The 26051-nt window shown below is 44.5% G+C and overlaps 1 protein-coding gene across 3 annotated transcripts in view; it reads right to left on the bottom strand.

The window, feature by feature from the left end:
• The window catches only part of LOC126295163 (ankyrin repeat, PH and SEC7 domain containing protein secG-like), a 64439-nt gene that overhangs the window by 19611 nt on the left and 18777 nt on the right, over nt 1-26051 (bottom strand). For 2 of the 3 annotated variants that reach the window (XM_049987459.1, XM_049987460.1), the window contains 4 exons: nt 24250-24402; nt 22775-22852; nt 18182-18322; nt 2897-3046 (listed from right to left, as the gene is read on the bottom strand). In XM_049987459.1, the coding sequence (XP_049843416.1) occupies nt 2897-3046; nt 18182-18322; nt 22775-22852; nt 24250-24402 (522 nt within the window). The remainder of the gene's footprint in view (nt 1-2896; nt 3047-18181; nt 18323-22774; nt 22853-24249; nt 24403-26051) is intronic. The other variant, XM_049987461.1, reaches the window with a different exon arrangement.

Genomic DNA, 26051 nt, shown 5'->3' with positions numbered 1-26051 from the left:
TGGACACAAGCAAGCCGTGTTAACGAATTTGTTGTTCTAGTGGTAAGTGGCCTTCCTTGTTGGCGGCTTCTTACTGTACTTGGTTCTAAACATCCGTTGAACAGCTGCAGCGCACTTGCTTTTGTTGGACTCCGACATACAGAAAGCTCGCTCTGCACCTGCACTCGCGATTGTTCACAAGTAGCACTGACTATCGGCAAATTACCAAACTACGCTGTGGCGGTAGACATGAAAAAAAAAACTTTCACAGTTTCTCTTCAAAATGACATGTGTATGATATCTGTACAATGTTTGGTTCTTATGCAATAAATAATTGAAAGTGTTCCTGGACTTAAATACAACCTGTATATGCCTATTTGGAACATTTCTTTTGTTCAGTGCTGTTCTCTTGAAGAACTGATTTTAATGCACCATAATTAAATGCTCTCCTATCTATTATGTAGTGTTGCAAATGGTCTCATTGAATGGGCATACGGAGTGGGTGACTCTAGTACAGGAAAACTGTTCCTCTGTCACGTGATTGCACAGAAGTCGCCAAGTCATTTCAGGGAGGACTTTGTATAAATTTTCCTTTTGTCAGCTAGCAGCTTTTCATGAGAAACCAGTTCATACTTAATACTCACAATATTTTCTTACTTAAGATTTGCGTGTACTGAGGAGTGTGACGGCTGCAATTCTATTGTTTAATATAGATGTGTTTAATGTAGTTTTCTCTAAATTTGTGGGTAACTTTTGTTAATAAATGATTTCAGAGTCTATTGCGTGTTGAATTATATTAATTTTTGCAGTGTCTTCGATTTTTAAATGCATTTATAAGAAAAGTTCCTAACACACCAATCAATCATTCTGCCCCTCTACTTCCAGCTATCTGTTATTACTCAAACCATAAATGGTGTCGAACAAATATATATATATATATATATATATATATATATATATATATATATATATATATATATAATCTGTGGCAAGTATGTAATTTGTAGTTTGATTAATAATTTCAAATTTTGGAACGGATAATACAACATATTATAGAATTATGATTTGCTATATACATCAGGTGGTCTTGATACCTATAAGAGGTTGATGCCGCAGTTTCTGTCATGCTGCTGTATAAGCTTGCTTGTTTGATGTTGATGCAGCTACTGTAGCTGTTAAACTTTTGCTGGAACGTTATATACTGCTCCAGTTTTAACTGCTCGAGGAAAAGTTAAACGCACACTACAGTTCCATCAATATCGAAGGATCAAACTTCCATAGTTGTGCAACAGCGAGTGATACACTGATGTCATGCAGATATCAAGGCCACCCGAAGGACATAGCAAATCAAAATTTAATAATAAGATGTATTGTCTACTTCAAAATTTGAAACACGCTACCAAATTCTATACTTTCCACACATGACTTGGAAATGGCAGCCACATCAATACGGGCCTATTTTAGTAAACTATATAATCGAACACAGCAACATCTTGGTCTCATAACATAACATTCAACGTCCTTATATGAGATATACGATGCAGCGGAGCCACATAAGTACAGATTATAGCATATTTCCTATGTATCAGCATTTATTAAATCATACCCATTCTGATCTGAATGTAATTCACACACCTATTTGAATGTCAAATTTTATGAAGGGAATAAATTTTCCTGGTAACTACACTGAAGCGCCAAAGAAACTGGTGCAGGTATTTGTATACATCTGTTACTGCTACTACAATGGCAGGTTCTCAAGATTTAAGAGGGTTTGAAGGTGGTGTTATAGTCGGCGTTCAAGCGATGGGACATAGCATCCCTGAGGTAGCGATGAAGTGGGGATTTTCCTGTACGACCATTTCACGAGCGTAATGTGAATATCAGGAATCTGGTAAAACGTCAAAGCTCCGACATCTCTGGGGGTAGAAAAAGATCCTTCAAGAACGGGTCCAACAACGACTCAAGAGAATCGTTCAACGTGACAGGTGTGCAGCCGTTCCACATATTTCTGCAGATTTAAATGGTGGGCCATCAACAAATGTCAATGTGCGAACTATTCAATGAAACATCATTGATATGTGCTTTTGGAGCCTCAGACCCACTCCTGTAACCTTGATGACTGCACGACAAAGCTTCACGCATTGCCTGGGCCCGTCAACACTGACATTGGACTTATGATGACTGTAAATGTGTTACCTCATCATACGAGTCTTGTTTCAAATTGTATCAGGTGGATGGACGTGTGAGGGTATGGAGACAATCTTATGACTCCATGGGCCCTGCATGTGAGCAGGGGATTGTTCCGGCTGGTGGAGGCTCTGTAATGGTGTGGGGCATGTCCTGTTGGATTGGTGTGGGACCCCTGACACATCTAGATACAGCTCTGACATGTACTTCTGATCATCTGCATCCGTTCACACCCACTGTGCATCTGATGGACTTGGGAAATTACAGGAGAACAATGTGACACACGACACGTCCAGAACTGCTACAGAGTGGCTCCAGGAACACTCAGTATAATTTAAACACTTCCACTGGCCACCAAAATCCCCAGGCATGAATATAATTGAGCATATTTGGGATGCCTGGCAACGTGCTGTTCAGAAGCGATCTGCACCCACTCATACTCTTACGGATTTATGGACAGCCCGGCGGGATTCATGATGTCAGTTCCCTTCAGCACTACTTCAGACATATCAAGCCCGAGCCACGTCGTATTGTAGCACTTATGCATGCTCGCGGGTGCTCTACATAATATTGGGCAGGTGCACCAGTTTCTTTGTTCCTTCAGTGTATATATCATCATTTAAAAAAATACAATAAGACATCTGTCTTTCTTGGCATAACACTTGGTTCAAAACCCACATGATTTGTTCTATGAATGTGAAGAAAGGGCACATGTCGTGACAAAACTCACCTCAGCAGAGTGATGGCGGCGCTATCGGTTGAGGGAATCGGGCTGGCAGCTGTGGGCGTGGCATCTGAGGCGGAGGTCCGGCTGTGGTCACTGTGGTTGCTCTGCAGCTGAGAGGTGGAGGCGACTGAGCTCTCTGTAGTGGCTGGTGTGCTGTGTGGGAGAAGCTACGTGAAAAAGTGCATTCACATGCAGGCCAGAGGGCAGCTTTTTGCAGGCAGTAACAGCTGGGGTGGTGGTGGTGGTTCGTGTTTAACGTCATTAGAGACGGAGCGCAAGCTCGGGTTAGGGAAGGATTGGGAAGGAAATCAATCCTTTCAAAGGAACCATCCCGGCATTTGCCTGAAGCGATTTAGGAAAATCACGGAAAACCTAAATCAGGATGGCCGGAGACGGGATTGAACCGTCGTCCTCCCGAATGCGAGTCCAGTGTGCTAACCACTGCGCCACCTCGCTCGGGGACTGTCTACACACAGATAATAGAACACACATAGTCAACAACAGTAATATGCATGCTTAGACAAATGACTTACTGTTGACCACATCATTTTACAATTTTGGTCTCCTGAGCCCCTCATACAAGTAGCTTAGCACACCAAACAACAGTTTGTACATAATAAAGCACGGCTGGAAGGTACGTACAAGTTTCAATAGTGATGCTGGCGGGATTGGACAGTTTAGTTTGAATACATAACAACGAAAATCGAAACGGCAATATCCTTTTAACATACGAGGTGCGACAATAAAGTAATGAGATTGATTTTACTTGCAAGATGTGGCAGTTCTGCAGTCTTGCGTAGGCCCAATATCTTTGACCTTGGTCTATAAGCTGCTTCTAGTCCAAGTGGCACATCGATGCAGCTGCTCAGTCGTAATTTGTGTTGTAAAAAGTTAACACATGTTTGAGTTTCTGGTCACGGAAATAGAACCGCATAATATTACTCAACGGTATGCCATTTCTTTTTGTGTTAAACTGGATGAAAACGCGACGACAACTTACGTTAGGCTTCAGAAGGCTTTTGGAGAGGAGGTTATGCCAAGAACTCAAGTTTTTCGTTGATATAAATGGTTTTGTGAAGGCAGAACGAATGTTGAAGATGAAGACCGGAGTGGACGACCACCAACCTCACGGAAGGATGTCAACTTGGCCAGGGTGCGTGGACTCGTATGATGTGATTCAAGATTATCCATGAAAATGATTGCAGAAGAACTGAACATCAATCGAGAAACGGTTCGTCAAATAATAACTGAAGCTCTTGGTATGAGAAAGGTTTGTGCAAAAATGGTCCCAAAAAATCTCACATCGCCGGCCGTAGTGGCCGAGCGGTTCTAGGCGCTGCAGTCTGGAACCGCGCGACCGCTCCGGTGGCTGGTTCGAATCCTGCCTCGGGCATGAATGTGTGTGATGTCTTTAGGTTAGTTAGGTTTAAGTAGTTCTAAGTTCTAGGGGACTCATGACCTCAGAAGTTAAGTCCCATAGTGCTCAGAGCCATTTGACCCAGTCTCACATCACAACAGCAAGAAACACGGAAAAATGTGGCAGCCGATCTGTTAGAGGAAACGGAAATCAGTCAAGATTTGTTATCGTAATGAAACTTCAGTACGATACAGAGACAAAACGCCAAAGTTCGCTCAAAGAGATCACCCAGGCCTGAAAAAGCTCGCATGTCAAAGTCAAAAGCGAAATGCATGCTTATGTGCTTCTTTGATTCCAAGGGAATTGTTCATAAAGAGTGGGTGCCTCCTTGACAAACAGTTAAACGATATTACTACAAAGAAATTTTAGAAAGACTTTGTAAAAGAGTTCTTCGTGTCAGTGCCAATATTGCAGAAAATTGGTTTCTGCATCACAATAATGCGCCATCCCAGACTGCTCTGTCAGTACAGCAAAACGGCAGTCAATGGACACCATTTTCGAACAACACAAGATATCCAAAAAGGTGTGACGAGGTTCTTGGAGGATATTACAGAAGATGAGTTCAAGAAATGTTACCATCAGTGGCAGAAACGTTGGAAAAAGTGTGTGCAATCAGATAGGAACTACTTTGAAGGAGACAACACTAAACTTGACTAACATTTTTTTTTCACATCAGCCTCATTACTTTACTGCCGCACCTCGTACATGGCGTGGGGCAGCAACTATCAGTGTTTGTACTCACATTTCTGGAATTAGGTTGAAAGAAAAACAGGTGGGAAACAGAAGTGCTAAAAATCTCTTTGTGTTACTCTATGTCCACATCTACATCATACCTGTACTCCGCAAGCCACATAATGGTGCGTGGCGGAGGGTACTTTCGGTACCACTCTGTGATCCCTCCAACCCTGTTCCACTCGCGAATAGTCGTGGGAAGAATGCCTCTGTATTGGCTATGATTTCTCGAATTTTCTCCTCATGGTCAACACGCGAGATGTATGTGGGAGGGAGTAATATGCTGTCAGACTCCTCTTGAAGAGTGCTGTCCCTAAATTTCAATAGTAAATCTCTCCATGATGCACGACGCCTCTCTTGTAACGTCTGCCAGTGGAGATTGTTTAGCATCTATGTAACGTTCAGTCGGCGGCTAAAATACCCCGTGACGAAATGCGCTGCTCTTCGTTGGATCTTCTGTCTCTCATATTAGTCCTATCAGATAGGGATCCCATATAGATGAACAATACTCAAGAATCAGGCTAACCAGCGCCTTGTAAGCAATTTCTTTCGAGGATGAGTTTCATTTCCCTAAGATTCTTCCGATGAATCTGATTCTGGTGTCTGATTTTCCCACTACCTTCTCTATATGATCATTCAACTTAACGTCACTCTGGATAGTTACGCTTAGATATTTTACGGCAGACACTGTCTCCAGCTGTTTGTAATCAATAGTGTAGCTCTACAGTAGTGTATTTCTCTTCCTATGTATGAGCAATATGTTACACTCATTTACGTTCAGGGTCAACAGCCAGAGTCTGCACCATTCACCAATTCTCTGCAGGTCGTTCTGCAAATTCTTACTATCTTCTGGCGTTGCTACTTTGGTATAAACAACTGCACCCTCTGGTAATAGCCTTAAAGAGCATCGGACGCTTTCTACTAGTTCATTTACATATACTCTAAACAGCGTCGGTCCTATCACCCTTCCCTGTGGCACTCTGGATATTAGCTTTACATCTCTCGATTTAGATCCGTTAAGAGCGACGTGTTGAGTTCTATCTGCAAGAAAGTCTTGAATCCAATCACAGGTCTGTTCCAATACTCCGTTAGCTTGTATTTTTCTCATTAAATGGCAATACGGGACGGTGTCAAGTGCCTTACTGAAATCAAACAACACAGCATCTGGTGCCTAGCACACAATAAATTCCATCCAGAAAGGAATATGAAGTAAACATAGGAAAGAATAATGTACACTGAGATAAGTCTTGGCATAACGATATGTGTACAGGGTGTTTCAGAAATGACCGGTATATATGAAACGGCAATACAAACTAAACGAGCAGCGATAGAAATACACCGTTTGTTGCAATATGCTTGGGACAACAGTACATTTTCAGGCAGACAAACTTTCGAAATTACAGTAGTTACAATTGTCAACAACAGATGGCGCTGCGGTCTGGGAAACTGTATAGTACGATTTTTTCCACATATCCACCATGCGTAGCAATAATATGGCGTAGTCTCCGAATGAAATTACCCAAAACCTTTGACAACGTGTCTGGCGGAATGGCTTCACATGCAGATGAGATGTACTGCTTCAGCTGTTCAATTGTTTCTGGATTCTGGCGGTACACCTGGTCTTTCAAGTGTCCCCACAGAAAGAAGTCACAGGGGTTCATGTCTGGCGAATAGGGAGGCCAATCCACGCCGCCTCCTGTATGTTTCGGATAGGCCAAAGCAATCACACGATCATCGAAATATTCACTCAGGAAATTAAAGACGTCGGCCGTGCGATGTGGCTGGGCACCATCTTGCATAAATCACGAGGTGTTCGCAGTGTCGTCTAAGGCAGTTTGTACCGCCACAAATTCACGAAGAATGTCCAGATAGCGTGATGCAGTAATCGTTTCGGATCTGAAAAATGGGCCAATGATTCCTTTGGAAGAAATGGCGGCCCAGACCAGTACTGCAGGGACGATGGTACTGCAACATGGGGCTTTTCGTTTCCCCATATGCGCCAGTTCTGTTTATTGACGAAGCCGTCCAGGTAAAAATAAGCTTCGTCAGTAAACCAAATGCTGCCCACATGCATATCGCCGTCATCAATCCTGTGCACTATATCGTTAGAGAATGTCTCTCGTGCAGCAATGGTAGCAGCGGTGAGGGGTTGCCGCGTTTGAATTTTGTATGGATAGAGGTGTAAACTCTGGCGCATGAGACGATACGTGGACGTTGGCGTCATTTGGACCGCAGCTGCAACACGGCGAACGGAAACCCGAGGCCGCTGTCGGATCACCTGCTGCACTAGCTGCGCGTTGCCCTCTGTGGTTGCCGTACGCGGTCGCCCTACCTTTCCAGCACGTTAATCCGTCACGTTCCCAGTCCGTTGAATTTTTTCAAACAGATCCTTTATTGTATCGCTTTTCGGTCCTTTGGTTACATTAAACCTCTGTTGAAAACTTCATCTTGTTGCAACAACACTGTGTTCTAGGCGGTGGAATTCCAACACCAGAAAAATCCTGTGTTCTAAGGAATAAACCATGTTGTCCACAGCACACTTGCATGTTGTGAACAGCACACGCTTACAGCAGAAAGACCACATACAGAATGGCGCACCCACAGACTGCGTTGTCTTCTATATCTTTCACCTCACTTGCAGCGCCATCTGTTGTTGAAAATTGTAACTACTGTAATTTCGAAAGTTTGTCTGCCTGAAAATGTACTGTTGTCCCAAGCATATTGCAACAAACGGTGTATTTCTATCGCTGCTCGTTTAGTTTTTGTTGCCTTTTCAAATATACCGGTCATTTTTGAAACACGCTGTACGTACGGACGGTGGCAGCATCACGCACGCAACGTTCAGAAGGACAGACCACTTCCAGAGCTGTCGCTTGTACTCGGGTAGGACATGTGGAAAGGTTTCTGATGTGATTATGACCGCACGACTGGAATTGACAGACTTCGAACACGGAGAGGTAGTTGGAGCTAGATGCATGGGGCACTCCATTATGGATACCGTTAGGGAATTTAATATTGTGAGGTCAACAGTGTGAAGGGCGTGCCAAGAATACCACAATGCGGACACTACCGCTCACCACGGACAGTGCGGTGGCTGACGTGCTCCACTAGACGAATGACAGCGATACTCTTTGCGTAGAGTTGTCAGTGCTAATGGACAAGAAATACAGCAATACTGTGTAATGGGGCATGCCCGAGGAACGGACCCGTTAGGAGACTGCGATGAAATTTTGCAGTAATTGCCTATGGTGGCAGATGTCTGATGCGAGTGTCTTTAATAACAACACGACATTGCCTACAGAATCTCTCGTGGGCTTGTGACCATATCGTTGGACTCTAGAAACCTGGAAAACCGTGGCCTGTTCAGATGAGTCCTGATTTCAGTTAGTGAGTTCTGACGGTAGGGTTCGAGTGTGGCGCAGTCCTCACGAAACCATGGACCCAGATTGTCTGCAAGACACTGTGGCAGCTGGTGGTGGCTCCAAAATGCTGTGGGATGTGCCTACATGGAACAGACTGGGTCCCCTGCTCCAACCTGAACCTACAATTAACTGGCAGTAGTTATGTGCAGCTACTTGCGACCACTTGTAACCATTCATACATTTCATGTTCCCAAACAACAAGGTCATGGCACTGGTTCACAACTGTTCGCAGTTGGTTTGAAGTTCATTCTGGGCAGAATTTTATTTGGCGAACTCAATCAGCTGACATGAATCCTATCGAAAATTTACTGGACATAATCGAGATGTCGCTTTGTGCACGATATCCTGAATCCTCAACACTTTCATAATTATGGACAGCTATAGGCAGCATGGCTCAGTGTTTCAGCAGGGGACTTCTAAGGACCTGTTGAGTCGATGCCACGTCGAGTTGGTACACTACGCTGGGCAAAAAGATCTCTGACATGGTATCAGGAACTATCCCAAGACTTTCGTCACCTCAGTGTGGTACCACTGATCCGATGTTTTGAGAGGTTGCCAGAATGTGTGACCTCACTTTCTGCCCCTACCGATGGCCCAAAAATTGTCAGTGACCTCTGTATTCCGTTAGAAAACATATGTAATGGTGCAAGTTCTGTCTTGGGATTGGATGGGGAAAACATGAAATGGCACATGTGCCAGGAATAATGTGCTACAGTGGCTGTACGACAAAGTAAGTGGTGCCGTTGGGCGAGACGGATCTCACAACAGAAAAGAGAAGTGACCTCTTTGTCGGCGCGCAACAGAAGCTGCTTGGAAACGTGCCATCACGCCCATATCGACAAGACTGATGTCAGCCAAGACGTCATTTCCATCTCACCGCTAGCTACTCGCTTTTCAAGCAAACTGAGACCCAGTATATACACAATGTGATGAAAAGTATCCGGACACCCGCAAAAACATAGGTTTTTCATATTAGCTGTAATGTGCTACCACCTACTGCCAGGTACTGCATATCAGCGACCTCAGTAGTCATTAGACATCGTGAGAGAGCAGAATGGGGTGCTCTGCAGAACTCATGGACTTCGAACGTGGTCAGGTAATTGGGTGTCACTTGTGCCACGCTCCTAAGCATTCGTAGGTCCACTGTTTCCCATTTGGTAGTGAAGTGGAAACGTGAAGAGATACATACGCCACAAAAACGTACAGGCCGACCTCGTCTGTTGACTGATAGACACTGCTGACTGTTGAAGAGCGTTGTAACGCGTAATAGGCAGACATCTACCCACACCATCACACAGAAATTACAAGCTGCATCAGGATCCACTGCAAGTACTATGACACATAGATGGGAGGTGAGAAAACTTGGATTTCATGATCGAGCATCTGCTCATAAGCCAGACATCACGCCAGTAAATGACAAATGACGCCTCGCTTGGTGTAAGGAGCGTAAGCAATGGACGATTTAACAGTGGAAAAACGTTGTGTCGAGTGAAGAAGCGCAGTGCACAATGTGGTGATCCAATGGAAGGGTGTGGGTATGGCGAATGCCAGGTGAACGTCATCTCCCAGCTTGTGTAGTGCCAACAGTAAAATTCGGAGGCGCTGGTGTTGGTGTGTTCGTGTTTTTCATGGAGAGGACTTTCACACCTTGTGGTTTTGCGTGGAAGTACAGGCCTACACTGATGTTTTAAGCACCTTCTTGCTTCCCACTGTTGAAGAGCAATTTGGTGATGGCGATAGCATCTTTCAACACGACCGAGCACCTGTTCATAATGCACGGCCTGTGGCGGAGTGGTTACACGACAACAACATCCCTGTAATGGACTGGCCTGCACAGAGTCCTGACCTGAACACCTTTGGGATGTTTTGGAACGCCTACTTTGTGCCAGGTCTCACCGGCCGACATTGATACCTCTCCTCAGTGCAGCACTCCGTGAAGAATGGGCTGCCATTCCCCAAGAAACCTTCCAGAACCTGATCGAACGTATTCCTGCGAGAGTGGAAGCTGTCATCAAGGTTAAGGGTGGGCCAACACCACACTGAATTCCAGCATTACCGATGGAGGACCCCACGAACTTGTAAGTCTTTTTCAGCCATGAGTCCGTATACTTTTGATCACATAGTGTATATTCTACAACATTAGAAATGATTTTTGTGTAATTGAAGTAGATATGTAACATCTAATGCTTAAGTTTAATGACCTACCATCTGTCTCAAGTACTTCAGCTTCCACAAGTTCCTGAGTGAGTGCTATTCGGCTGTTGTAAAGAAATAGGTGCCTGCTGTAAATATTTTTCAAATATTCAAATGTTTGTGAATTCCTAAGGGACCAAACTGCTGATATCATCTGTCCCTAGACTTACACACAACTTAAGCAAACTTAGGCTAAGAACAATACACACATCCATGCCCGAGGGAGGACTCGAACACCCGGATGGAGAGGCCATACATTCCGTGACTTGGTACGTCAAACCGCACGGCCGCTACGTGCGGCAAGTATTTTTGTCCATACTGATATAGTAATAGTCCACGAGAAACTGGACATGTAGCGGATAAACATGATCTCTTCAAATCTTGACTTGGATTACAAGTGGTGCTTAACATATAAGAAATTAATAGATAGTATACTTTTGAAAGTAAAAGTCGCACTAGAAGATGGAGGTAGATATATCTGTGCATTTCCGTCGAGTCGTTTAATGCGCAGAAACATACTGTAGTATCAAAAAGCTGTGGGCTGTAGAGTTTCTACGAACTGCATTTAGTCATATTCTTCGTCGTGGGCTAAAGTCCTCCACGTCGCGCCTTATTTGTCATGTACGCTGTGTGATTAAAAGCATCTGGACACCATGCTAAAAATGACATAAAAGTTCGAGGCACGCTCCATCGGTAATGCTGGAATTCAATACGGTGATGGCCCACCCTTACCCTTGATGACAGCTTCCACTCCCGCAGGCATACGTTCAATCCTGTGCTGGAAGGTTTCTTGGGGAATGACAGCCCATTCTTCACGGAGTGCTGCACTGAGGAGAGGTTCCAAAACATCCCAAAGGTGTTCTATAGGATTCAGGTCAGGACACTGTGCAGGCCATTCCAATATAGGGATGTTATTGTCGTGTAACCACTCCGCCACAGGACATGCATTATGAACAGGTGCTCGATCATGTTAGATGCAATTGCCATCCCCAAATCGCTCTTCAACAGAGGGAAGCAAGAATTTGCTTAAAACATCAATGTAGGCCTGTGGTGTGATAGTGCCACTCAAAACAACAAAGTGTCAAGCCCCCTCGATGAAAAACACGACCACAACACCACCGACTCCAAATTTTGCTGTTGGCACTACACGCACTGGCAGATAACGTCCACTGGGGATTCGCCATACTCACATCCTGCCATTGGATCACCACACTGTGTACCGTGATTTGTCACTTCACACAATGTTTTTCCACTGTTCAATCGTCCGATGTTTACGCTCCGTACACCAAGCGAGGCGACCTTTGGCATTTACATGTGTGATTTGTCGATTATGAGCACCCACTCGACCATGAAATCCAAGTTTTCTCACCTCCTGCCTCTGTCATAGTACTTGCAGTGGATCCTGATGCAGTTCAAAATTCTTGTGTGATGGTAGATGTCTGTCTATTACACATTAAGATCATCTTCAACTGTCGGTGTTCCGTGTCAGTCAACAGAAGAAGTCAGCCTATACACTTTTGTGCTGTCCGGGTCCCTTCCCGTTTCCACTTCACTACCATATGGGAAGCAGTGGACCAGAGACGTTTAGGAGCGTGGAAGTCTCGTTCATACTTATGACACAAGTGGTACCTAATCACCTGACCACGTTCGATGTCAATGAGTTCCGAAGAGCGCTCCATTCTGCTCACTCACGATGTCTAATGACTGCTGAGGTCGCTGATAGGGAGTACCTGGCAGTAAGTCTCAGCACAATGCACATAATGTGAAAAAACGTATGTTTTTGGAGGTATGTGGATATGTGTTGTAATCAGATCGACCATTCTCTCAACAGAAATTCGAAATTTTAGATTCGTGTTAATTGGCAAGAATAGAAGTTCAACACAGTAAGAAATGGAAGCTGACATGTTTATGGCGTTATACAGCAGTGACTGCTGGTAATTTTTCTCTTGCTAATGAAATCACAGTCAGTGTCAAAGAAGTCTGGTATACAAATCAAACTTCATGTCTACACACCCTAAAAATTTCAAAATCGTATAGTTTACAGAAATTAGACAATGTTATGTCCAAGCTATGACTGTTCTGAACGTCCTGTGACTACAGGTAAACTTTCACTTGCTACTGAATCAGACAATGGGTGCACTAACCTGACGATCTCAAACTGGCGACAACTCAATGGGAGAAATCCTTAAGATAGTTTTAAATCTCAAGTAGTGTTTATTCAAAATTGATGCAGTGTCTATAATGGACACAGCCACTACAGGGCCTTCCGTGACCACCAGTGGCATACGTCGGCCACACACAATGCCACCCCAAAACAGCAGGGAACCTCCACCTTGCTGCACTCGCTGGACAGAGCGTCCAACGCGTTCAGCCCGGCCGGGTTGCCTCCAAACACGTCTTCGACGATTGTTTGGTTGAAGGCATATGGGACACTCATCAGTGAAGAGAACGTAATGCCAATCCTGAGCAGACCATTCGGCATGTTGTTGGGCCCATCTGTACCACGCTGCATTGTGTCATGGTTGCGAGGATGGACCTCGCCATGGAGCTTATGTGCACAGTTTGAGTCTTAACAAGATGTTCTGTGGCTGCACGTAAAGCATTATTCAACACGGTGGCATTACTGTCAGGGTTCTTCCGAGCCATAATCCGTAGGAAGCGGTCAACCACTGCAGTAGTAGCCCTTGGCCGCCCTGAGTGAGGCATGTCGTCGACGCTTCATGACACTCTGTATCTCCTCCATTTTCAAACAACATTGTTTCAGTTCACTCTGAGACACCTGGACACTTCCCTTTTTGAGAGCCCTTCCTGGCACAAAGTAACAATACAGACGCAATCGCATCGTGCTATTGATTGTCTAACCAACGACCGTCTTGCTGGTGGAATGACTGGAACCGATGGGCTGTCGGACCCCCTCCATCTAATAGGCGCTGCTCATGCTTGGTTGTTTACATACACTCCTGGAAATTGAAATAAGAACACCGTGAATTCATTGTCCCAGGAAGGGCAAACTTTATTGACACATTCCTGGGGTCAGATACATCACATGGTCACACTGACAGAACCACAGGCACATAGACACAGGCAACAGAGCATGCACAATGTCGGCACTAGTACAGTCTATATCCACCTTTCGCAGCAATGCAGGCTGCTATTCTCCCATGGAGACGATCGTAGAGATGCTGGATGTAGTCCTGTGGAACGGCTTGCCATGCCATTTCCACCTGGCGCCTCAGTTGGACCAGCGTTCGTGCCGGACGTGCAGACCGCTTCATCCTGTCCCAAACATGCTCAATGGGGGACAGATCCGGAGATCTTGCTGGCCAGGGTAGTTGACTTACACCTTCTAGAGCACGTTGGGTGGCACGGGATACATGCGGACGTGCATTGTCCTGTTGGAACAGCAAGTTCCTTTGCCGGTCTAGGAATGGTAGAACGATGGGTTCGATGACGGTTTGGATGTACCGTGCACTATTCCGTGTCCCCTCGACGATCACCAGAGGTGTATGGCCAGTGTAGGAGATCGCTGCCCACAGCACGATGGCGGGTGTTGGCCCTGTGTGCGTCGGTCGTATGCAGTCCTGATTGTGGCGCTCACCTGCACGGCGCCAAACACGCATACGACCCTCATTGGCACCAAGGCAGAAGCGACTCTCATCGCTGAAGACGACACGTCTCCATTCGTCCCTCCATTCACGCCTGTCGCGACACCACTGGAGGCGGGCTGCACGATGTTGGGGCGTGAGCGGAAGACGGCCTAACGGTGTGCGGGACCGTAGCCCAGCTTCATGGAGACGGTTGCGAATGGTCCTCGCCGATACTCCAGGAGCAATTGTCCCTAATTTGCTGGGAAGTGGCGGTGCGGTCCCCTACGGCACTGCGTAGGATCCTACGGTCTTGGCGTGCATCCGTGCATCGCTGCGGTCCGGTCCCAAGTCGACGGGCACGTGCACCTTCCGCCGACCACTGGCGACAACATCGATGTACTGTGGAGACCTCACGCTCCACGTGTTAAGCAATTCGGCGGTATGTCCACCCGGCCTCCCGCATGGCCATTATACGCCCTCGCTCAAAGTCCGTCAACTGCACATACGGTTCATGTCCACGCTGTCGCGGCATGCTACCAGTGTTCAAGACTGCGATGGAGCTCCGTATTCCACGGCAAACTGGCTGACACTGACGGCGGCGGTGCACAAATGCTGCGCAGCTAGCGCCATTCGACGGCCAACACCGCGGTTCCTGGTGTGTCCGCTGTGCCGAGCGTGTGATCATTGCTTGTACAGCCCTCTCGCAGTGTCCGGAGCAAGTATGGTGGGTCTGACACACCAGTGCCAATGTGTTCTTTTTTCCATTTCCAGGAGTGTATTTGGGTGGGTTTGGTGACATCTTTGAGCAGTCGAAGGAACCGTGCCTGTGATACAATATCCACAGTCAACGTGGAGTTCTGGGCACTGGGGTGATGGAAAACTTTTTTTGATGTGTGTGTTTGGTAATATCCTCATAACGTACCTTGTTATTCACCAACAGAGTTCCCCTCGTCAGTCTCACACTTACTCGTTCACCCACTAGCTTGCTCCTGCCTAGTCATAAGCTTGTAGCTGCAGTTCGGGCTTCACCCTCATGTACTTATCTCTGCGCTGCACCACAGGACGATAACGGCCGTGACTGCAGCAGGATGTGTCGAGCTGTACCACTCAAGAAGACGAGAACGATGAGAGCGTACACCACACTTCCAAGGTGCCTGCAGATTGTCACTACAGTGATATGCACAGCCATTATCCTCTGTAGATCTGAGACGCTCTTCTGTGTTCCATGGGGCCGAATATCTTGAACATCAGTCAATGTCAGTTGTTTACGTTAGAACACTAGCCATATATGTACTCTCTTTGACAAAGTACGAAAGGAGAACACTTAAGTTACACCCCTGAGGTAAAATATTTATCTAACACATCTCACACGCTCAGAAATTGTCCAAAGGTCCATTTAAGTACCATGTCACTTATTTATTTATTTATTTATGCATTTATTTTACCTGGCAAGATTAGGGCCTTCAGGGCTTCTCTTACACCTAACCAGGCATACTCAGATTGAACGAGTTACAGTTTCTACATAACATTAAGGACATATAACCTATTATGCAGTATTGATGTTAAAGAAAAAAATAGATATTATGACAGTAGTACAATGATAATTATAACAATAAAAAATAATTATAACAATAAAAAAAATAATAATAATAGTAATAATAATAATAATAATAGTAATAGTAATAATAATAGTAATAGTAATAATAGTAGTAATAATAATAATAATGACTATGTATATGAAAGTAAACATACTTTTCTTTTCTAAACGTCAGTCCCATTGTTAGTTGGGAATTTTCTCGTTATGTTCTTGCAGCTTGTGAGTTATTCTCATCGAGCAGAGACATAAGACGATAGAATGGGGTGAAAGAGATATATAAGAGGTAGATAGGTTAGAGGAAGAGAAATAGAACGGTAAAATTCGAAGCTGTGATGGAGAGGAGAAAGAAAGAGATGGGAGGGGCACAAGAATGGTGGCTATACCGTCCCTAATATGTAAGTTTTGAGTTCCCTCTTGAATGTTGAGTAGTTCTGGATAACACGCAGATCACAGGGGAGCGCGTTCCATAGTCGTATGGCTGAGATGCAGAATGACACGGAGAAAGATTTTGTGTTATGTAAAGGTACAGCCAAGATGATAGACGTATCCGATCTGGTGTTGCGATTGTGGAATGATGATAGGTGTTTAATGTGAGAAGATAAGTATTGGGGGCACCAGTGGCTGAGAAATCGATGAAGCAAGCACATCGTGTGGAGATCGCGTGCCGTATGTGGGCGTATCCAACCTAGCTGGGAGTATGAAGGACTGATATGATCATACAACCGAATATTGCACACGTATCTAACGCAAGCATTCATCACTAGCTCGAGGCATCTAGAATTTTCACCATTTGTGCCGTGTTGAACTGCATCACAGTAGTAAAGGTTAGGCAGGACTAGTGTGTTTTAAGTGAATCTAAGTTCACGAATCTGTTGTCGAACCTTGTTCATTAGTCTGGGTTTTCTAACATTGGCCTCTCGATATGCATACACTTTGCTGTCTTTTTCTTGTCGACAATATCACCTTATTCCCAAGAATTACCAGTTTTCACTCAGTTAATACAAGGCAGAAATCCAATCTGCATTTGGATCGCAATTCCTTAACTCTTTTGCAGAAAGATGTGTAGGATACTGCTGCATCCATTTTCAATGAGCTACCACAAGAATTCAAAAATCTTAGCAATAATCCACAAGCTTTCAAATCGAAACTGAAGTTTTTCCTCATGCGTCACTACTTCTACTCTGTCGATAAGTCCTTGAAAAATTAAGCTGATACCTGTGTTATTTTGTTGATTGCGTTTACATGAACTTTTGGCTTGTCTTTTTCTGGGCTAGTAAACACTTTATTTTGTCTACCACTTTCATGTTGTACTTTCATGCACAGACACGTTCGTTGACCTTGGAGACTGGCTCCTCAATTTGGCACTACGGAACTAAAGGTATAACATAAAAAAATTAAGATATTTCTCCTGGTCACAGTGTTAAACAGAATACACTCACTGTTTTGGATTAAACACTGTCCTAAAGACACTTTCGTGCACTTACTTTAATTGTAAAGCTTGAGAGACTAGCTCAGTCAAAGTTCAATGAAATCACTGCTCTATTTGGAACCAGTCCAAACAGAAATTTATTCACACTTCACTATTCAGTTCAAAACACACAATCTGGAGGACACTTTTCATTGAATTACTTTAAAGTTGCAAGCGCGCAAAACATCCTGAAAACTCTATCTTTTTGAAGTTGGTAAAATGCCATCCTTCGACCAATAGTGCAACCACATTGGCAGTGTATTGGCGAGGCATTCGTCTCTGTGGACGACAACTCGCGCCGCCATCTTGCACATCCTGTGAATGTCTTCCTTCAGGATAACGACATCACTCAACTAGAGAGGCCAGCATGTTCTCCAGATGTGAACCCTATCGAACATACGTGGGATGTATTGAAAAGGGTTGTTTATGGATGACGTGACCCACTAACCACTCTGATGGTTCCATGCCGAATCGCTGTTGAGGAGACGGACAATGTTAACGAACAGTGCGTTGATGAACTTGTGGATAGTATGCCATGACAAGTACAGGCATGCATCAATGCCAGAGGACGTGCTACCCGGTATTAGAGGTACTGGTGCGAACAGCAGTCTGGACCACCACCTCTGAAGGTCTCGCTGTATGGTGGTATAACGTACAATGTGTGGTTTTTATGAGGAATAAAAAAGGTGTAATGGTGTTTATGTTGATCTATATTCTAATTTACTGCACAGATTCTGGAACTCTCGGGACCGAGGTGATGCAAAACTTCTTTTGATGTGCGTACAATAAAACGATACTTGTTTTTCTAACTTACGCCGCCGTAGGCTGTACTATGGATGTGGGAAAATAGCACATATAGTGATGTAACTCACTGTAGAATAGAGGCGGTGCCGCCACCAGGCCAGAGTGTGGAGTGCAGAGTCGTGGGCGGCGCAGCTGTGGCCGAAGTCCAGTCACGGGTGCTGGGCGCCTCAGTAGCTGGGGTGCTTCTGCCGTCTGCAGTGGCTGGCGGTCTGCACAGAGGCGCAGTCGTTGGGAAAGTATTTCACCTGGAGGCCGGAGGACAGCATACCGCAGACAGTAGCGCTGAGGAATTGTTCGCCCGCCCGCACGCACGCACACACACACACACACACACACACACGCACACACACACACACACACACACACACACACACACACACACACACACACACACACACACACACACACACACACGCACGCACACACACACACACACACGGTGTCTCCGTGTCCGTGATTGTCTTGGGCGCTAATGACCACTGTAGTTGTGTGCCCTAAAACCACAAAAAATAATACTCAAATAATGAGATACACATTGGCGACCAAAACAGTGATTCAGCGAAGATAGATGACTTACCATTTGTCTAATCAGTTTACACTGTGCTTCCCCAGAGTTCCCCACAGCAATAGCCTGGCATCTGAATCAGCTGCGTGCCCCGAATTAAAGCAGAGACGAAAGGTACATACAAGAGTCGACAGTTATGATGTACTGATGTGACAGTGACTGGTTGGCAGATTCTGAATACATAACAGCAATCACTCAGCAATTTTAAAGGCATCAACCCTTTACGTACAACATACAGTTCAATGATCGCAGATAATGTTTGTTCCTGGGCATCAGGCACTGGTCTGTAGGATATAGAAAACAGTAAATGGGGAGGCTAAATAGCTCTTTGTCTTATTCCATTCCAGCTGTCTGCAAAAAAGAAGACATGAAAATAAACCGAACATACAACAATATGAAAAATACAATTAAAAACGATAAATTAATCCAGTGATATGACGTGAGAAGGAGTTAACATGTGTGATGTCATTTCCTGGGGCTATCAAAAATTAAACAAAACCTCTCCCGAACAGGTCATAAAGATCAAATGGTACCGACCGGCCGCCGTGTCATCCTTAGCCCATAAGCGTCGCTGGATGCAGATATGGAGGGGCATGTGGTCAGCACACCACTCTCCCTGCCGTATGACGTTCCGAGACCGGAGCCGCTACTTCTCAGTTAAGTAGCTCCTCAGTTTGCCTCACAAGGGCTGGGTGCTCCCCGCTTGCCAACAGCACTCGGTAGACCAGCTGCTCACCCATACCAGTGTTAGTACAGCCTGACAGCACAGCTTCGGTGATCTGATGGGAACCAGTGTTACCAAAGCGGCAAGGCCGTTGGCTCATGGGGCTATTGGTGACACTAAAAAGCATAACCGACGCCTGTGTGTCCCGACAACGCACAGGGACTGATGCCAACTGAAACACACCTGCCGTTAGAATGCACAAGTGTCAGGTACCTGTACTGTTCTGGGACCAGCATGCTGACAGTGTCAGACAACTCGCGCCCTGGATAAGCTGTTGCGCTTTCGACACGGGACAAACAGAGTGGCTGTTGCATGGTTTTTGGCAGTAGGGGAAGCAGATGACGTGACACAGAAAGGAAGGGCATCTATATCCGTGTACTGTGGGATCTTCTTGAAACTACGTCTCAGTTCTTGTGCCAAACCGAGTGACGCCATTCCGCTGCTCATTACTTGACTTACAACACAACTGAGAACCACTTTATGTATCCTTCGATACAAAATAAGTAGGTGTATAACAACCAACAATTAACTTCAATCAGGAACTGGAGGTGTCAAATTTTTAAATTTCCATGAGTTCTCCACAATGACTACTTCCGCTGCCATTGCCAAGTAAAAGAGGTGCCTGCTGTAACATTTTTTTTTTTTTGATATTGCTGTCTTAGTACCCCAAGGAAAAGTGTGTAGGCAGCAGATGGTCACTGTCTCTTGAAAGCAAGACCGGTTTCGAAATTTTTCATAATCTAAAAGAACAGAGGTGATATCATTCTTCTAAACGTAAACGTAAAAGAAATTATCCAGCTATGAAATCTTTAAAGATAGTATGGACATGTGGTAAATCAAGAAAGATATGTATAGAATTGAAGGTATGACATTCAGTCGCCAAAATGAGCGTAAATCAACCCGTTAATGTAAAGAAGGAGGTAGAGATCGACTGAAACAACAAGTTTGCTGGGGTGGATCAAAACTGTTCCGGATCGTGTAATGGAACATCCTCCTCTAACGTTACCCTCTTGTAACAGAAATTGTTGATACCAAGTGTACTTTCGATTCTTGTATACATGAACATTATTTCAGCTGTTCTACCAAATGAATTTCATTTTTTGTCTATGATGCATTATATTTCAGGCTAAAATGTATAAAAAAGAAATTAATTTATTACAAACGATATATACGTACAGTTAAAATTACTCTTCTTTTAGAAATATTTGTAATTACGAAATATCTGCCATATGTAAAATTCATATTATTAATTGCACAATCTAATGCTAATTATTAAATTTGTCTCTGACTCACTTATTAAAGATTATATAACTTGATGAAGCTTCTTCTTTTGTCAAGAAAGTTTGTATACTCTTTTGTTTTGTAAACTCTTTGGATTATAGTTAGTACTGCAGAATGTAAGGAATAGTGGGCATGCTTCTGATGGAATCATTGCACTAGCAATGTAATTATTGTTATTATGGAAGTGGAAATTGTAAAGACAGTGTGACATAGAACAATGGGAAAAGCAAAGAAAAAGTCATAGAAAGAGAAATTACTTCATCAGTTATCAGATCAACTGTAACCCACTAAGTTAAAAAACTTACAGCCTCAATAATCAACTCCTAGGCGTGACTGCAGCCGACAATGAGGAAATGAAATAAGTAAAAAAGTTTTTTTTTTTTGTATATCTTACGCCTCGCGAAGCTTTTGAAACTAATGAAGAGACTGGAAAATTTAATGAGGGAGGGTAAGATTACAATCGGACCTGTTCCTATTCATGTGCTCTACCAACAGCACATCTGCTCTACCTGAGCGCGACTTAGGATCCGCCCTCATAGCTGTACATCCTTCACTACCCTACTTTCCAAACTTCTCAAAAGTTCTACTGCGAAATTTGCAGGACCAGCATTGCCAGAAGAAAGGAAACACTCTCACGGGCTGTGCCTAAGCCACTTCTCCACAATAACCTCTCTACCGGAAGAACGATTCTACCAACTATGGCAGGAAAACTTCCCTGTAGTTTGGAAGTTATCAGTGGAAGTAAAACAACGATGCCCGTCGAAAATTATGCTGGGGATCATCAGTTTGTAGACCGGTTGCCTCCAAAAGGATAAGGTCCTCGGTACGAGTCCTGGTCCAGACACCATTCACACCTGCTGGGAAGATTTATATGAGTGTACACTCCGTCTCAAAGTGAAAATTCAATTTGCGAGCAAGTTTGCTGTTAACAGTCTTAACCTCAGCTTTATTGAAAAATCCATTAATGTGATATTCCATTTTTGGTCCATAACACTTGCTGGATGCCCCAATAAGTTATAACGTGAATGTGGAAAAGGTGCACAAAGAACTTACCACAGGAGAGACACGGTGGCGTTACAAAGTGTGGCAGGGGGGTGTTGAGCTGTGGACGGCGCAGCTGAGGCAGGAGCCCAGAGACAGTGGAATGGCTGGGGTGTCCACACTCTCTCTACAGGCTTGACTGCCACGCAGAGAGACTGACTGGCGAAGTGTTTTCAGAGGTCAGAGAGCAGATTATTACTTCTGATGGATTGTCCATACACAAATCATATAATACACTGTAACAATGACAGTAGTGGGTCCACTAAGATGAATTATTTACCACTGACCTAACCAGTATTCAGTCTTCATGATAACCCAATAGTATGAGCTTAGTACACCAATCAACACTTCGTACAGAAAACGAAAGACTCCAAAGTACATACAGGAGTGAACAGTTATGCTGGAGTTATGTGGCAAATATTGGACATCAGTTTGAATACATATCGATAACAACGGTATAGAAATTAAAATCGGAAATAGGGTGAAGCCCCTCTACAGTAACACTAAGTAAGGTCTCACAGGATGTGGGTACTGCGATGTTTGTGTATGTCTTTTATGATTAATGCGCTCGTCTAGAGATGATGATGATGATGAAGTCCCATTCTCCTTCACAGAGCGTGGGGGACGATGCAGGAGACCCACACCACTGTACTAGGCAAGGTCCTAGCGGAGGTAGGTTGCCATTGCCGTCCTCTGACTGTAATGGGGATGAATGATGATGATGAAGACGACACAACAACACCCAGTCATCTCGAGGCACGTGAAAATCCCTGACCCCTCTGGGAATCGAACCCGGGACCCCATGGTAGGAAAAAGAGAACACTACCGCGAGACCACGAGCTGTGGACTCTGGAGAGGGATTGGGTCTTAAGTTGACAGAAGAGTAGCGGTTTGAAGGGCAGCGGGAAAAAGGTCCCTAGGCAAGAGCCAAAACGAAACAGTTCTGCGATAGGTGGGGCGGGTTGTAAGAGCAGTAGCCGTTTTGTTTCTGCCTGCATAGCTCACGCAAGGGTAGACTTTGTTAGTAGTGGGTATCGTACAGGTGCATACCTTTGACGTTGTGCAGTGGTGTTACTCGGCGTCTGCAGTGGGGTGCCAGTGTTGGCTTCTCGGTGAGCGTCAGCATATCTGTAACAGATAGGTTCATCATCGTTTGGTGTTTAATAGGTCATATATCGTATTCACGGTATAGGATAGTGTTGGCGGTTTGTTTGTGTGTGACCTTGTCGGCTTCCGTGCTGTAGCCTGTTGGTCTGGTTTAATAGCAGCTGGCATATCAGTCAGTGTTCCTAATTTGTAGGGTCTTGCCAATGTTGTCACTTGCGGATGTTAGTTCCCAACATCGGGTTAACGCCCTAGGAAATAGCAATAGCCATTAAATGTACTTCAGGCGTTAAAGGACCATGATGTAGGAGGCACAGTGGTAAATATGGATGCTAGATAGCTCTCTATGTTATACAAAGCTGTTGTCTACTAGAAAGACATCAAAATGAATCCAGAATAAGAAGATATGGGAAAATGAAACAGGAAATCATGAATTAAACCAGAGATATGATGTTGTGACTAGTCGTCAGCATGAGGCATTTCACTTTCTGATAATAACGATGGTCTGGAGAATGGTCAGCATAGCCCATGTATCGTGAGAGATGATGGGCGTTGGGGCCAGATCTGCTCTGGGACAAAGATGCTAACTGTGCTAAAAGTTGCACATACTGTGCATCGCATCACGCTGTAGATATAGGACGAAGAGAGTGACGCCTGTGTGGTTGACACCGCTAGGAGAAGTGGATGACGTGACACAAAAGTAAAGGGACATCTATGTCCTTGCACCACGGGTGCCACACGCAGCTGACTGGCACCAGACAAGGCGTCATTTCTGCCTTCCCATGTGTTACTTGTCTTTCAAGAAACTATATACTCAAGTTATGTATCATATTATACAAATATGTACCACTGTGCACTAAGAGATTTAGATCCTGACAATTAATTTTAATGAGCTTCCACATGTGTCAACACATTGCTCCTCAATGGGTTCTGGCTCAAGGCCTCTTTGGCTACTGGCAAGTTATACTGCAGGTTCCATTGGTACTTTAGTAACCCATGGTGAAGTGGGTAGGTAGCAGATTATCACTGTCTCTTGAAAGCCCAATTGTTTTACAAATGTTGCATAATATAAAACAAATAAGGCGATAATGTTCTTTTAAAATTAAACACCGAAAACATACACTCAATTTTAAAATGTTTAGGAGCAGATTGCACGCACGGTGAATCGAGAAAAGTATGTGGAGCAACAATGGAATGACATCCAGACTCGAAACTTAGTGCAATTCAGTACATATATGCTATGAAGGTTGTAGAGATCAACTGAAACAATAAGTTTGCTGTTAACAGTCACAAGCTCAGCTTCATTGGGAACAGAAAAATGCAATACTGCTAAATTCAGTTTTTTCCACAGCGTTTGGTTAATGCCACCATAAGCTACACCGTGGATGAGGAAGATGTGCGTCTGTAGTGACAGAACTCACCGCAGGAGAGAGAGGGCGTGGCCATCAGTTGGAGCAGCTGGGCGCTGAGTGGTGGGTGGTGCGGCTGTGGCAGGAGTCCGGCCGTGGTCGCTGTGTGGCTGAGTGGTGGGGGTGGGAGCGGTCCCACTGTCACTGCCTCCAACAGCTGGCGCGCTGCACAAAGAGATACTGCCCAGGAGGGTGTCTCCACATGGGGGCCAGAGGGCAGTTTACTGCAGCCAGTACTAATGGGAAATTGTCAGCACACAAATAACAGTGGTCAACACATTGCCAACAACAGTAGTAGCTCCAGTAGGAGTGATCTAATCACTGTATCCACCACTTCTGTTGAGCTCCCCACACTGGTAGATTACCGTACCTAGCAGCAGTTTGTACACAATGAGAGGTACCTACACAGGCATACAAGGCAGCAGCAGCCTCCTACATGCTCCATAAAACAGGATAAAACAGGATAATTTTTTTTTCTGTGGTTCCAACATTCATTGTCCACTTGCACCAGCGTGTACCAAATGACAGATAGGTGTGAAGTGCAAGTATTGTAATGTTTAGAGCCAATATCTGTTCTATGTCCAAATGATATTTAAGATCTGGTCACAGTGTACTGCCTGTTACGATGTGTCATAGTTCGCTACATGACCACAATGGCATGTCGAGTAACCCCCTTTTCAATATGTTGAATGAATACAATTTTGCGAATTGGGTTCCCTATTAGAAGTTACGAAATATTGGCCTTCTGTACTCTCACACCATGGAGGTGGGGATTTGGCGGAATTAAGAAAATTCTTCAGACTAAATGTTTGTCGATTTAGCTGTTGAATCGTAATAATAAAAAGCGAGGGTTCCCACTGAAGCTTTCTAAGTTGCTTTCCACCACCAATGCATGTGGTGGGCTGACAGGTTGAGTGTGGTATCGTTGGATTTCCCCCTCTGAACAAATAAATTGGAATTATAACTTTTTTTAAATCTGAATTGTAGTATATTGGCCTCCTGTACTCTCACACGATGGAGGTGGGGATTTGGCGGAATTAAGAAAATACTTCAGACTAAATGTTTGTCGATTTAGCTGTTGAATCGTAATAATAAAAAGCGAGGGTTCCCACTGAAGCTTTCTAAGTTGCTTTCCACCACCAATGCATGTGGTGGGCTGACAGGTTGAGTGTGGTATCGTTGGATTTCCCCCTCTGAACAAATAAATTGGAATTATAACTTTTTTTAAATCTGAATTGTAGTATATTGGCCTCCTGTACTCTCACACAATGCAGGTGGGGATTTGGCGGAATGAAGAAAATACTTCAGACTAAATGTTTGTCGATTTAGTTGTTGAATCGTAATAATAAAAAGCGAGTGTTCCCACTGAAGCTTTCTAAGTTGCTTTCCACCACCAATGCATGTGGTGGGCTGACAGGTTGAGTGTGGTATCGTTGGATTTCCCCCTCTGAACAAATAAATTGTAGTACTTGAGACTTTTCAAAGTCGTCCGTTAGATATATATGACACACATGCTTCTCATCTTTATGTTCCCAATTTACAGCATGTCGCCATTTATAGGTACCTCATTGTCAGCAGCAGCAGAGACAAGAAGTAATGACAACGGCTACTTGCATAAACAAGTTAACAGTAGCCTAATGGCACACAAAATGGAGTCCGCACACTTGCTTGACAGGGCTGCAACCTGCTGCAAATTAAACGCACCACTGTGTGAGTCTCTCTTGTGAGCAGCACATCACTTTGTTCACTGCCTGAATGGGTCCCACTACTTTCACAGTTTTTTTGAGAGGCTTGATGCCGCATGCTTAATAACA

Source organism: Schistocerca gregaria, chromosome 11, assembly GCF_023897955.1.
Source record: "Schistocerca gregaria isolate iqSchGreg1 chromosome 11, iqSchGreg1.2, whole genome shotgun sequence".
Lineage (NCBI taxonomy): Eukaryota > Metazoa > Arthropoda > Insecta > Orthoptera > Acrididae > Schistocerca > Schistocerca gregaria.
The sequence above is the reverse complement of the archived record's forward strand: the minus strand, read 5'-3'. Positions and strand labels throughout refer to the sequence as shown.